At 55.8% G+C, this 14,330-nt stretch overlaps 1 protein-coding gene and 2 long non-coding RNA genes across 5 annotated transcripts in view; 1 reads left to right on the forward strand and 2 right to left on the reverse strand.

Annotated features, from left to right (window-relative positions):
- ACSS1 (acyl-CoA synthetase short chain family member 1) overlaps window positions 1-8,273 on the forward strand; it is a 41,782-nt gene extending 33,509 nt beyond the window's left edge. For all 3 annotated transcript variants that reach the window (XM_059897699.1, XM_059897698.1, XM_059897700.1), the window contains 7 exons: window positions 1,211-1,303; window positions 2,195-2,307; window positions 2,513-2,639; window positions 3,216-3,343; window positions 3,460-3,523; window positions 5,680-5,798; window positions 6,758-8,273. In XM_059897699.1, coding sequence (XP_059753682.1) covers window positions 1,211-1,303; window positions 2,195-2,307; window positions 2,513-2,639; window positions 3,216-3,343; window positions 3,460-3,523; window positions 5,680-5,798; window positions 6,758-6,937 — 824 coding nt within the window. In that variant the 3' untranslated portion in view covers window positions 6,938-8,273. The remainder of the gene's footprint in view (window positions 1-1,210; window positions 1,304-2,194; window positions 2,308-2,512; window positions 2,640-3,215; window positions 3,344-3,459; window positions 3,524-5,679; window positions 5,799-6,757) is intronic.
- On the reverse strand, window positions 195-6,554 carry LOC132349344 (uncharacterized). The gene is made up of 2 exons (XR_009497659.1): window positions 5,282-6,554; window positions 195-3,666 (listed from the first exon to the last, which is right to left on the reverse strand). It is a non-coding gene; the product is annotated as an uncharacterized LOC132349344 (long non-coding RNA).
- Window positions 8,274-9,045: 772 nt separating the features above from the next.
- Window positions 9,046-14,288, reverse strand: LOC132349513 (uncharacterized). The gene is made up of 3 exons (XR_009497682.1): window positions 13,097-14,288; window positions 10,673-10,768; window positions 9,046-9,544 (listed from the first exon to the last, which is right to left on the reverse strand). It is a non-coding gene; the product is annotated as an uncharacterized LOC132349513 (long non-coding RNA).
- Between the last annotated feature and the right edge of the window lie 42 nt (window positions 14,289-14,330).

Here is a 14,330-nt window from a genome sequence, read left to right on the forward strand (position 1 = left end):
GCCACTGTCTTGTTGGACCAGGCAGCAGCGAGTGTGCAGGGACCCCCTACTCCCCCCAGGGGGTCCTCACCAGCTGGCTGGGCTCTGTGTAGCTTGGGGGCACCTCTGCTGCATAACCAGCTCCAACAGCAGAGCCCTGCGGGGGTTTCCTGAGACCAGGGTATTGTCGAGGAAAATAATCAGTAACCAATCTATAATAAGAATGGAAGAGAATTTTATTCAAACCAAGCTGAGGACTATAGCTCTAAGGGAACTGCTCCAGAGAAGCATGGTTTTCAGCAGTTTTATCAGGACAAAGAACATCAAACAAGTCAGGGATACATTCCTTCAAGGTTTCAAAAACGCAGATCAGCACGTACACAGAGAGTTAGTATAGCCTTGGCTCTGGGAAGGGAGTCTTATCATCAAAGGAGTCCCAGCATTGGCGTCCCAGGGAGGCATTTATCTCTATCTTCAGACATTCTTTACTTCTGGACAGCGTGCCCTTTTCTTTAATGATTAACGCAGATGTGCAGTGTATGTTTGGCAGGCTGTTCCAGTTAGCATAAGGTCTGAGTTAAATGGTGTGTGAGCCAGAATGACTTCCCCGCACCTCGACGTGTGGACGTTTCTTCCATCAGCATCAGTGAGCCGTGCTGGCAGGTGGGTGAATAGCACGGCGGTTCCTGCACCTGGGACAATTCATGCCTTGGCCGGTGGTGGTCCCTCACGAACGTGCCACGATTCACTTCGCCATTCTCCTCTCCACGGACAGTTTTTAGCTCTTGGCCATGGGAACATCCTCGTCTGTGTCTGCTTCTGGGGGTGGGTGCCTGGAGCGACCTCCTCCAGTCACAGGACGAGTGTGTCTGGCTTTATAGTGGGTTCCCTCACCAGCAGGCATCCAAAGCAGTTGCAACGGGTGTGTGCACTTCTAAACGGGAAGAGAAACACTCCAATCGCTCTCCAAACTGCACTCCAGCAGTGTGTGTGGTGTTGTTTCCTCCACACTCTTGCCAACTTCTTGGTTTTTGACCCTCTGATGGTGAAAATATCTCATTGTCATTTGTGTTCTTCCATAGCCATAAACCTGATGATCTCACTGCTTTTTCAAGTCTCCTTTTGTGTCTTTTGGGAAAATTATAGAGCTGTTTTCGTCGTGAAATCAGCTCCTTTTGGTTTCAGCCTTTTTGAGGTCTCTTAACATCTTCTCTCTCTCGTGTGGATGCAGTGGGAGAGCCGATCAACCAGGAGGCCTGGAAGTGGCTGCACAGGGTGGTGGGGGACAGCCGGTGCACGCTGGTGGACACCTGGTGGCAGACAGGTGAGCATGTCCCCGGGGGGAGGGGCAGGGAGCGCGGAGCGTCAGCTCAACGGGCGCCTGGCGTGTGGGGAGAGGAAGCTCGGGGCAGCAGCTGCCGCTCTGCAGCTGTGAGACATGGGTTCGAAGGCTTCCCTGAGCCTCTGTTTCCTCATCTGTAAGGTGGGGCCCGGGAGGGGGCGGAGGGGCGACACAGGGCCCCGCGAAGGTTCCCTTCCTTGGCGGCCCACCTCCTGAACCCGGTGCGGCCCAGTGATGGGTCCTGCTGTTTAAGCGATCTTGAGTCTAGATTTGGATCTAGAGGGAAAGGAGTTTTTTCTGCACCACTGTGTTTTGATTTGCCCCACTCCTCTGGGGTGTCTGACTTATCAGGATTTTGGGGGCAAGAGACCACCACTGACGTAATAAACGTGGCTGAGGTCTCGTCCTTCAAGAAGCCAGAAAGTGAGACGTTCCCAGTGGCGCGGGCCTCATGGTTCAGGAAGGCCCCAGATGTTCCCTACAGCAGAGTCTTGGGGGGGCCCTTCCCATGCAGGCTGATGGAGGCCGGAGCCAGAGGAATGCCTGGGGGCAGGACCCATGGGCGTTCTTTCCCTCCGCCCTCCTTTCCGCCGTCCCTGTGTCCCCACAGCACGGGATGGGGGCCGTGGCTCCTGGAGCTGAACCTGGCCCCCGGCCCGCTCTCATTTCCACAGTGGAGGGGACCGGCACCCAAGCCTGGTTTCTCTTCAGAGGTCCTTTTGTCACTGGGGGCTGTTTCCTTGCCCCGGACGGCAGGTCTACCCCCTCCCACTCTGGAGAGCAGCCGTGTGTGTGGACCCTGTGTCCATATGGTCTGGATACACGTGTCAGTAGCCCCAGGCCCACTGGTGTTTCTTCCTGTACCCCCCGCAGAAACGGGGGGCATCTGCATCTCGCCACGGCCCTCGGAGGAGGGGGCAGAAATCCTGCCGTGCATGGCGATGAGGCCCTTGTTTGGCATCGTCCCTGTTCTCATGGACGAGAAGGTGAGTCTCCCCGTCCACGTGCCCCGCCCCCCTGGCCTCGGCTGCCCTCCCCCGTCGCGCGGCACCCACCGCAGGGTCTCCTCTCAGAGGAGAAAGCTCCGGGCAGCTCCCTCTGGGGCACTTGTCCTGTTCCTGCGTCGGGCCTGGCAGTTCGGAGAACGCGAGATGGTCACTCCTTCTGTCTCCCCATCTCCCGGGTCTGCAGGGAAATGTCCTGAAGGGTGGAGATGTGTCCGGGGCTCTGTGCCTGTCCCAGGCCTGGCCAGGCATGGCCCGGACCATCTTCGGAGATCACCAGCGATTCATGGACGCCTACTTCGAGGCCTACCCGGGTGAGCCTTTCCTGCCACCGCTGGACTCGGTCTCAGAACCGTTTCCGAGGGGCCGGGGGTTGCGTGAACGCTCCCTCCCTTCCTTACCTCTGAGCCAGGAGTGGTCCAGCTCGGGGTTCTCCCAGGGGCTCAGGCCATGGGCTCCCAGGAGAAGAGCAGGACGCCACCTTGGCGACAATCGCGGTGGCTCCAGGCCTCCCCCCGGTCTCCGTGTCGTTGTCTTCCCGGCTTGTGTCGTGTCGTTGGGTGGGAGTTCACGTACACGTGTGCCCCTGGGAACCGATGCTCTGCATTCGCAAGCATGTCAGCGACACTCACCCTTGGGGAAGCTCGAGTGGGCTCCTCGTATCTTCTGCTTCCAGACGTTCGCAGCCTCCTGCTGTCTGGCAGCCCCTCTGCCCTTTACTGGCACCAGCTTAGCAGCACTGGAGAGGTGTCTTCATTGGGGGGGGGGGGTTGCGTCAGCAGGGGGTCTTCGGCGCTTCCTCCTGTCCAGGGGGTGTCCCTCATGGAAGGACGGGAGCCCCGCTGGGTCCCAGTTCAGAGCTGGTGCTGAATCCCCCCTCTGTGGTGCAGGCTACTACTTCACAGGAGACGGGGCTTACCGAACTGAGGACGGCTACTACCAGATCACGGGGCGGATGGACGATGTCATCAACATCAGCGGCCACCGGCTGGGGACGGCGGAGATTGAGGACGCCATGGTGAGCCCAGCCGGCCTCCGTGCCCTGCACCGCCACCGGCTGCCGCTGCCTGGGGTCTGGGGTGGTCGTCATTGGCTGAGTCGCTGCCTCACCTCTGCGTTCTCTGTCGTGCCCAGGCTGACCACCCTGCAGTGCCCGAGACCGCCGTCATCGGCTACCCCCACGACATCAAGGGAGAAGGTGCGTGTCCCCCGAGGACCCTCCTGGCCCTGGGGCCAGGGCTCCTGTAGGAGAAGCAGACTTGGTGGGCGGGGGCCAGGGCTTTCTTGTGGGTCAGGCTGCTGGTTCACGTCTCTCTCAAGCAGAGATTTTGGGTGAGGAGGCTGAACAGACACAAGTGTTAGAAAAAAGTCAGGACTCTGAAATGTCCTGGTTCTGCCGTCCTTTAAGGACACTCACCCACAAGCAGTTGTGACCTGTTTGGCCCAGCTGAGCTTGGGGAGCTTCCTCCCCGTCCACAGGGCCCTGGCGGCCCTGTCAGGGACAGTGTGTGCAAATGCCCTGTGCTGCCCACACGTCCCTCACACGTGCTCCGTCACAGCGCCCCGTGCCTTGCAGCGGCTCCTTGACTGGCCTGAGGCTCTTTGGAGGAGTCTGACCTGTGGTTCCCCCTGCACAGCGATGGGCCAGGGGAGCACAGAGCCAGTGATTGGACTGGTCCTTACTGGGGACACACTTTGTTCCAAAGTCCGCCAGTTTCTAAGCGGTGGGTCTGGGAAGGGGCAGGGTCACCCGAGTGTTGTAATGCCAGGCACGTAGCAGTCACACTGGCCTGGCCTGGCCTGGCGTGACCCAGACACTCTCTGACCTTATGCTGCACTGCTGGGCAGACTGACTTTTACTGCCCGGCTGAATGGCCTGGGCACTCTCCCTCCTGCTGTCAGGATGCACGATGACCCAGTGTCACCTGCCTCCCAGCCACGCCTGTGTGCTCTTCTTCTGTTACTTACTGTCTCTAAGCCAACCTGTTGGAAAATTGAACACTTATTTAAGTGCTTTAAAAAAGCGTTTTCAGTTGCCACAGAAGGATGTGCCCGTGAGGATGTCGCCCATGATAACAGGGGCTGCGATGTGGGGGGCTGTTGGGGGTCGAGGGTATGAGACAGGACGGGTCCTCGAGTGTGCGTCTCAGGGGTCTCGGGCCACATCACGCTCCCGCCAGCAGCCCTTTCCTGCATCCTAAGCCACTCTGGCGTTGCCTACCAGGCTTTGGGGGAGAATTCGTGTATCGGGTATGAGGGTGTGCATTTTCCTGATTTCTAACAAATTTGAGCATTTGTCCACTTGTAAAACATGAACAACAGCAAAAGCTGTGGGTGTGTATTTGTCCCCACTGTCTCTGTTTGCACTCGATCTGACGGAGGGGAGCCCCCAGGTCTCGTGTGATTAGGACGCAGACCTGGAGAGCGACCTAAGTCCCTTCCCCGGGGGCTCATGTGCTGGAGGGGCTGGGGGAGAGGGGAGAGGCAGACGGACAGGACCAGTGGGGGTTAGGTGGTGCGCAGGGAGTGTAGCTCAGGATGGGGTGGGCTCGGTGCAGGGACGGACAGGTCAGTGAGCAAGAAGGAGGCTGTGGAGAGACCTTTGGCTTGGAGGCAGGACAGTGTGGGTCAGCGGGGAAAGGACAGACCGTCCCAAGTGGCGCTGGGACAGCGATTGCTCACTTGGAGAGAAATGGAGTTGGAGTTGGGTCCGTGTGCGAGATCATCCCCGGGGGGTTAAGGAGAAACGTGCTGGACGCCCGTGGGAGCCACTCTGATCCTCGCTGAAGTATTGAAAACAAAACCTGGTGTTTGTGCTAAAATACTGGCTGACCAGCACAGCCCAACAGAACTTCCTGCCTCGACGGAGCCACTCTTCGTCTGTGCTGTCCACATGGTGGGCCCCGGCTACATGTGGCTCACGTGACTGGGGAGCCGCATTTTACATTTAACTTACCTTTAAATAGCCACGTGGCTGGTGTCCACAGGCTGGACACGTGCCCAGAGACTAGTGCCTGGGCGGTGTTTCCACACCTGTCGCACGGGGTGGAGAGTGAGTCTCCTACAGCCCACGTCACGGCTGTGTCACGGGTGTGCGGACAGAGGTGAGTCACGGCTCCAGGGTCTCTCCACACGTGCCCGCCACCCGGGGCGCCAGAGGAGCCAGTGGAGTCACTTCCACCTTGAATGAAAATGGAAATGCACCTTCGGGGCTGCAGCTAAAGAGACCAGCTGCCACAGGGTCACCGGCCTATGATTTAAAGCCCCTTTGGATATATGGCGATTTGTGTGAAACATGCTGCCCCGGGAGGTGGGTCGTGGTCTGATGCGCCTGATCCTCTGCTCTCCTTCCAGCTGCGTTCGCCTTCATCGTGTTGAAAGATGACGCGGGTGACGCAGACGTGGTGGTGAAGGAGCTCCGGTCGGCGGTGGCCTCTAAGATCGCCAAGTACGCGGTGCCCGACCAGGTCCTGGTGAGTGGACACGCCTCCGGGGCCATAGCACTGCTCCTCCTCGCTTCCCACCATTGACAGGAGACAGTGGCAGGAGGTGGGCAAGGGCAGTGGTTTGCTGCGTCCTCGGACGGAGGGAGACACAGCCACCTGCGCAGGGGCCGGGCTGGGCCGTGGAGCATCGTGGATTGTAAACAGAGGCCTGGAGTGGGACCAGAGGTTCCCGGGCCGGTGAGGAAACACCACCAGACCCTGCCTGAGAGTCTGTGTTGGGGCCAGTTTCAAAGAGGAGCTGGGCCACCTTCTCAGCCCTGCTGGCTTTTCACTCCTTCCTTGGCTGGGAGCTGGGCCTCGGTGGCAGGAGGGCCCAGCTTCACTCGGTGCCGTACAAGGTCAGACTGTCGGCCCGGTGACCAGAGCTTCACCTGAACTCCCCGTAGGTTAACTGGACTCTTTCAAAAGAGAGGCCACTGTTACAGGCCCCAAACGCAGCCCTTAACATATCGCCTTGACGCTGGATGCCTGTAGTTGGAAAATGGCAAAGGCTAAGTTTCAAACACTAAGCAAGACATTTTCCTCTTAAGCACCCCTTGCTTCTTATGTTAGAAAAAGCCAACTATGGCCCCGGCGGGGGGAGGAGACAAGGCGCCCCGAGAATGCCTGGGAGCCTCCCGGTGTAGCGGGCAGGAGAAACGCGTGTCGGCAGTGAGGTCCACCTGGGTAGGGGAGAGCCCCCCGGTGGAGGCTCAGCTAAACCCCTGACCACGGCTGATTTCAGCTTTAGGTCCAGATGGAGGAAGGTAAAACCAGAGGCCACCGCCCCGCTGTTCTCTGGGGTGGGCTGCACATCAGCCATTCCTGTCGGGTCCCCGGGGAGGGGCGTCCTCCCTTGAGCAGTACCCTCCTCATCTCAACGCCATCGGACACGGGCTGGGAGTCTGGGCACCACCCAAAGTCTAATGCTGCGCCTTCCCTGCCAGGTAGTGAAACGTCTTCCAAAAACTCGGTCTGGAAAAGTCATGCGGAGGCTCCTGAGGAAGATCGTCACAGGCAGAGCTCAGGACCTGGGGGACACCACCACACTGGAGGACCCCACTGTCATCACGGAGATACTGAGCGCCTACCAGGAGTACAAAGACAAGCGGGGGGCCGCCCAGTGACGATGGCTCTGCCGAGACCCCGAGCCAGGCCCCGAAATTACGCTCCTAGAACACAGCTCCCAAGTCGGCTTGTTCCTAGATGCCCCAGCGGAACCCACACTGCCCTCCACACGAAGCCCCAAGTCCCTGCCTTCCCTCTACGTGGGGACCCATGACAGGTCCTCACACAGGGTGAGCTTTCTCCCACTTGCCCTGAATTTGGTTTCCCGGTGAAAAGTCCGTCACCTCCATTCCCATGTCTTCCCGACAGCACAGGAAGGTGGAGCCCCTGTGCCTGCTCAGGCGACTGGAAACTACAAGCAGTCATGTTTTCTCCAGGTGTTTCTAGAAACGAAAGGTGGAAATTTTATTTTTATACTTTTATATTTCAAAAGAAAAATGGTGCAAACACATATGTGCAATGTGTGGTTTACTTGTACACACTCTTCTTAACAGTTACGAAAAGCTCCTTCTTTGCCTCTGCTCAGGGGGAAATGTGGAGGGTTGGAGGGTGCACTTTTGGGTACCGTTTGGCCTACTTGAAATCCGAATTGGAAATGTTTGTGCCTCCGTCTGAACACAGGCATCTTGAAATCTCTCAAGCCCACAGCATCTGTTTTTGGTGTATGTTTCCACTTCTCTTGGTTTGTGTGTGATGAAATCTAACCGCTAAAAGCACCTGTGGGGATGGGCGCGCTTTTCAGCTCTGAAGGGCTCCGGTCACATGTGGTTCTGCAGCTTGCGGTCTGGAAACATTCCCCTCCCCCCGGCCTTGGACACTCAGCAGCCAGTTGGCGTGCTCCATGCCTAGGGCTGTTCAGGGAAGCCAGGGACTCAGTAATGCAGCCGGAACTGGGTCCCTGAAAACTGCCCTACCTCTCTACTCTGAGCCAGGTCTCTCCCTTTTCCAACGTGCCTTGGGTCCTCTGGACTTAGCAAGACAACGTCGACCATTAGGTTGCAAAGTGCCTATTGATAGCCAAGCATGAGAGGGCCCACTTGTGGAGTGCTGGGAGGGTGGCCTGCTGAGCTGGGTCCTGGAGGACAGGAGGGCTGCTCCAACCTGCACCCCACAGAGGGCGGTACCCTGCAGCTGTGCACGTGTTCGCGGGGACCTGGAGTGCTCAACACCTGCCGTAAGTGGCTGTGCTGGCCTCTCGGTGACAAGGTGAGGACGGGTGGCCTTGGCTGTAGCACACAGATTGGCAGCTCTCACCACCTGTACCGGTAGCAGTTTGCTGGACTTGGCGGATTATGGTTAGGGTGCTACTTATGAAATGACAGCTATAAACTGGGACAGCGACCAGGGCCTCAAAATGATGTGCAGGGCCGTTCAAATAAAGCTTTATTTTGTTCATTCTCTTCTTTTTTGTGGTGATGCTTTTTGATCAAATAACGCTATTCTTTGTTGTTGAATATAATCCTTGGAACAAAACTGGAAGAGACCTATTCACTCAAAAGAGAACACTTAAAAAATTCACTGTCTTATGGGGAGGAAATACACAATAAGCGCTCACTTATCTTAGACTGTTATTTGGTAAACTTACCTGTCTCTAGACCACTGTGCTGGCCAATCACTACTCACAAGTGGCTAGTTAGATATAAGTAAAAAAAACAATAAAATAAAATACTTAGTCCCTTGGTGGCAGTGGCCATAGTTAAATACTCAGGTGCCACGTGGCCAGGAGCTACCAGGCTGGACGACACGAGACCCCCTCGTCACATGGAGCCCTGGCCGTGGGTGCTGGTCTAGAGCACAGAGAACAAGGATGCAAAACCACACCCAGGAAGCACCGCCCGTGCAGACCCCACAGGTGAGCAGCTCAGCCTGCCTGCGACCCACCCCCTGCCCAGGGTTTCTGTGTCCTTCAGTGGATGAGATGCAGGCTTTAGAGAAGAACGCATTGAACTGGTGCCCTGAGAGATGGGACAGGAAATGCTCCTCCAAGAGCAGGAGCTGGGCTGTCCCAGGGACGGCGTCCATCCCGAGCCCCAGGTGTGGGGAGGGAGGCTGTGGAGGATGCTGAATTTACAAAGGCGGCTCACCGGGGAACAACCCAGATCTGCACCTCTGGATGCCTGGGAAGTCACAGCAGGACTTCCCTCTTATCAGGATAGTCTGGCCCAGGGCAGGGCAGCAGGAGAGGGTTACAGAAGCTTTTAACAAGTCCAGTTGCCCAGCGCCCCCTTCTGGTGAAGCCACCCTGATCTCGTCTCCTGGCTGCTGGGGGCTTGTGAAGGTCATTCCCAGCATGACAGTCCCTGGCCACGTGATGCATCAGGCCACTGAGAGAGGACAGGATGCGGAGGTGAGCCTCGAGCAGGGCCTGCCTGGGGCCCAGCCGGGGGATGCGCAGGGACATTTGAGCTTCTCTTGCCCACCCCGGCCCCAGGCTTCACCTCCTGCTTTGGATCTTCTGTCAAGGCTGAAACGTCCTAACAAAGACCCAGCTCGGAGTGGCCAAGAAGCAGAATGCAGAGCAGAGACGGATGTCGGATGGTGTGGAAGCAGCGCAGGGACCAGGCGGAACTCAGAGACCGTCGTGATGTGACTGCACATTTATCTAAGGGTAAATCTCGAGGTGATTCAGGCACATGCCGGTCCCGGCTCACCCACGGCGGCTGAGCCTGTAGTGCAGGAAAGGTAGTGTGAATTCTCACCCCACTGCCTCGGCCTGACTCGAGTGAAATTAACTCGAGTCCTCGCAGACTGACCTGCCCCCACCTCCAGCCCTCACGATACCCAATGTCGGAACAGAAATGCTTCTGCTGCTGAGCACAGTGGGCAAGGGGGCCCTGCCAGGTGCTCCACTCCTCAGCCCGCTTCATCCTCACGGCGCCTCCTGAGCAGACACTTGTCCCCACTTGGTAGAGGAGGCGGGAAGGTGGCAGAGCTGGGTTTGGATGGAGCTGACTCCATCTTTGACCCCCGTGCTCAGATCCCCTCCTGGGAGAGCTTAGGGGAACATCTACATTTAATTTGTATTTTATAATTTTTAAGGCATCTTACTGTTGGCTCTGTGTTGGTATCTGGGCCGGGGACAGCAGCACCCAGGTGCAGGCCCAGAGAAAGCCTTCCCAGAGGCAGTGACTCCGTGGGGTAGGAGGCAGGGTGGTGACCTCCACTCTGAGTTAGAGGCTTTTCCTTCATCATTGGGAATTTCTGCTGCGTAACAGGGTGAAACCAAGCAAACAGATCCTTTCTGGTCTGTGAAAACCATTTGTCTTTGGTTCCACAGTCTTATTTTTCACTGACTTGTTTTTATTTATCCTGCCTGGGCTCCATAGGGCTTCTTGGGTCTGTGGCTTGATGTCCACCTGAATCAATTTTGGAAATATCTCCATCATTCATTATATCTTTAAATATAGTTTTTGTCATTCTCGCTTCTTTTCTGAGGACGCAGACATCCCATATGTTGGAACTTCTCATGTTCTAGTCTCTCTGCCTGCCTTGGACTCAACTGCCCTGAAAGCAGAGCCTGAGATAAAGGCTTGTATGCAGCCCTCCCTGTTCTTACTTAGGAATGTGATTCCAGGAACAAGTGTGAGGGATGGGTGTGACACAGGGAAGGAGGGTAACTAACACCATGGCAACCGTTGCTGACCTCGCAGGACTCACGAGGAATCCTATACATGTGTCTCAGAACTGGCTGGCCTCTCAACTTCCTCCCCTGGACCTGCAAACGCACTCGGGGGAAAAAGTGGCTCCCGACCCTGGGCTCATCTTCCTGGGCCTCTCTCTACCCTTTCTGTTACCTGATCACCATGCTGGGCTTGCCAGTGTCTTCACGCAGATGTTTCAAATGTTTCGTTCATCATCGCCCTCACTGCCAGTTGTCTCAGTTATCTAATCTGCCATCACACGAACAGAAAGTCATGCATAATGTTCTTTAAATGTGAAAGGTTCTGAATTCCAACATCCACTTCACCCAAGCATTTCCCATAAGTTACTGAGGCCCTTTACATACTACTTTGTACTTGTTTGTTCCCTCCCAATATAATGCAAGTATCTCCCCATCTTATTCCTTGCATTGATTGCATATGGCAAACCACTGAATATGAGCATTTATTTAACCATTATTAATGGACACCTGAAGTGATTCCAATTTGTCTACATCACAAACAAGACTGAAATGGGCATCCACGCCCATCTTTGCACCATGGGATCAAAAGGAATGCTCGACCCCTGCAACGGCGTGAATGTTTGCCCCCCTCCCCTCCCATTCACATATTGAAATCCTATCTTCCAAGGTGATGGTGTCAGGATGCGGTGTCTTTGGGAGGCTGGGGTCTGGGAATCTGGACTTTTAACAATTCCCAGGTGTTTTGCACAGTTGGCCAGGCCCTGGTCCAGTTTCGGGGATCACTGATCAAGCCCAACACTAAATGCATTTCCTTCTATTTCAATTTACGAAAGTGATCTGGACAAAGACAGCTTTCAAACTAGGCAACAGCTTTCTTTCAGACATTTTTGGGGATGAAATATAACAAACATACATAGAAAGGTATACAAAACATAAATGTACAGCTTAACAAATTGACATAAACAAACACCCAGGTAACTCCCGTCAAGGTCATGATAGGAAACACTGCCTGCGTGTGGGAAGCCACCCAGCCCGTTCCTCATCATAATCTGTGTTCCCACTGACAAGTCACAGCCCCTCCGGTCCCAAGTCCTCAGGGTCATGCCTGAGTCCCCCCCAGCCCCTCGTGGCGCAGAGCTGCCTCTCACATGTTTTCCGCAGGCAGTCTCTGAGGCTCCCAAAGCAAAGTGGTGGTGGGGTGATTCTCTTGGTCTCCAATCTTAGGGACACTGGACTCAGACCCCTGTCCCCCCCAAACTGGAATGCTGTATATATGTCTTTATTTCTTATTTCTTCTCTAAGCAGTGATGCTCGACTTCGGCTTTTAAAAGTGTCTGCGGAGGGACTTCCCTGGTAGTAAAGAATCCGCCTTCTAATGCAGGGGAAGAGGGTTCAATCCCTGGTCGGGGAACTAAGATCCCACATGCCGCGGGGCAACTAAGCCGGCGCGCCTCAACTAGAGAGCCCATGCGCCTCAACTAGAAAGCCCGCGTGCTCTGGAGCCCGTGCACCACAACTAGAGAGAAGCCCGTGAGCCACAACAAAGAGAGCCCGTGCGCCTCAGTGAAAGATCCCACATGCCGCAATGAAGATCCTGCGTGCTGCAACTAAGACCCAACACAGCCAAAAAAAAAAAAAAAAAAAAAAAAAAAAGTGTCCGGGGACCCTTTAAAACTACCCATGCCCAAGCCACAACCCAGACCGATTACATTGGAATTTCTGGGATGGGACTGAGGCATCAGGATATTTCAAAGCTTCCTGGATGATTCTAATATGCAGCTAAAGTTGAGAACCCCTGTCTTAAAGAGGGACAGCATCCTGGGGCAACACGAATCACAGTGACCAGCTGGGGCACTTGCCACTGCTGTCTGGCAAACGTGTTTATTTTCACCCTCATGTCATGCCTTTCAGTCCAGTTGCCGACACTGTGAAGGCCTCAAGACCCTGATTGTGGCATCTAACCCCTGGGACGGTCCTCCTGGCACAGGTGACTTAAAAACAAGTGACTGGGAAGCAGCACCGCTGGAACAGGCTCAGGGTGAGGGGGAGTGGGTTCTGGTTGGTCTAACCCATGGGACACTTGGTAAGGCCTGGAGACGTTACTGCTTTTCACGACTAGGTGGGATGCTGCTGGCATCTAGTGGGTGGAGGCCAGGGACGCTGCTAAACATCCTACAGTGCACAGGCCAGCTCCTCCCTCTCCCTTCCCTCCAAGGAATTATCTGGCCCAAACTGTCAACACCACTGAGGTTCAGGGACCTGATCTAACCAATCATAGTGGTCCCCTCCCCCTGCCAGGAACGGGGTGGCAGCTATGCTGGAGGGTGGGTGGGGGGACTGAGAAGGAAAGAAACCACAGCTAGCAAAGTGGGCCTGACCATGACACCCAAACAGAAAAACAGGACTAAACCATGCCGTGCAACACACGTGACTCAGCTCATGCAGAGTACGTGCTCCAAGACAAAACCACTGACCCCTCCAGCGGCTCTCCTGATTATAAATTCTGACCCATCCTTGCCAAGACCATCTATGGCCAACTACAGCCCCACACCCCTCGAGGACCCTTCCATAACACCCCTGTTTTGAGGAGACTCACGTGTCCTCTGGTGCATTCCTTTGCTGCAGCAAGTTGAATAAACCTAACCTTTTATTATTTTCTTGTACAGCCATGTTCCTGGCTGTTTTCAGTTGGCATGGAAAACAAATAGCTCCAGTGAAAGTGCCTTAGACACAAGGAAGATGTCCTGCTTGTGAAATTAGGGGAAGGATTTTCAGCAAATGAAGTGGGTCCTGAATGATAAAACCGGTTTGACCAAGTGGAGGTGAAGGAAAGCATTATCACAGAGAGAAGGAGCAATAAGGACCAAGGCAGGGAGGCACAGAATTAGAAATAGCAAGCAATCCTGAGTGTGTGAAACACAGGATTCAGGGCAAGGATACTCCAGACAGGTAGGAAGGGGCCGATCATGCAGCGCTGTTAAAACCATCCCTGGCAGAGCAGCTGTACTGGCTGCATCCCGCAGGGAATGAAGTAAGATGTTGCCAAGGCCTGAACTATAATCTGGGACCCTGCCGACCTGGATTCACACAAGGACTCTTCATTCCCCTACGCTGGGTCTTCCGAGCTTTTCTTGGGGACAGTTGGGTGGGAGTCCGGTGCCCTTGAGCACCCAGAAAGGCCGTGGCACACTGGCCTGGGGACCGCCTTGCCTAGTAGGAAGGAAATCGATTCTCAGGGTTTCATTTTGAGTGGGCTTTTCTGGAGACGCTGCACAGTAACAGGAGCCGGTTTCCTCTGCCGGGAAAGCCTCCTCCCAGTGTCTTCCCCAATTCCATCCAACTTCAGCTCCGTCATCTGCCGGACGCCCTCACGAGCCCGTTGGTCTCCTTCGGCAAAATTCCTCATTAAAACCCCAAAGTGTCTCACGACGACCGGCTAGAGTCGGCTTTTCCGGGAGGAGATCGCCTGGGTCCGTCGGCGGGCCCGGCCCTCGGCTTGTCCGCCGCTCCTGGCGACAGCTCCGTCCACACGCTTACAAACCGCCCAACGTCGCTGTGACCGACACAACGGCGAACACGGCCGGCTGCCCTTTTCCGGCGCGTTTTCCCCTTAACCCCATCGGTTAGGAAACGGCCACGGGATTCTTGGTGGGCCCCGCCTCGAGGTCAGACCGGACGTGAAAGGCTGGGACGGCTGGCGAGGACGCGGCGATGCAGACCCCAGAAGCCGCCGCCGGGATGGCGCGCTAGCTCGGACTCGCAGAGAAGCGCCTTGCAGCAACGCCCGCCCCAGCGGCCGGAAGGGGCGGAGCCCAAGTCACTTCCGCGCG

This window comes from Balaenoptera ricei, chromosome 15 (genome assembly GCF_028023285.1).
Source record: "Balaenoptera ricei isolate mBalRic1 chromosome 15, mBalRic1.hap2, whole genome shotgun sequence".
Taxonomy (NCBI): Eukaryota; Metazoa; Chordata; class Mammalia; order Artiodactyla; family Balaenopteridae; genus Balaenoptera; species Balaenoptera ricei.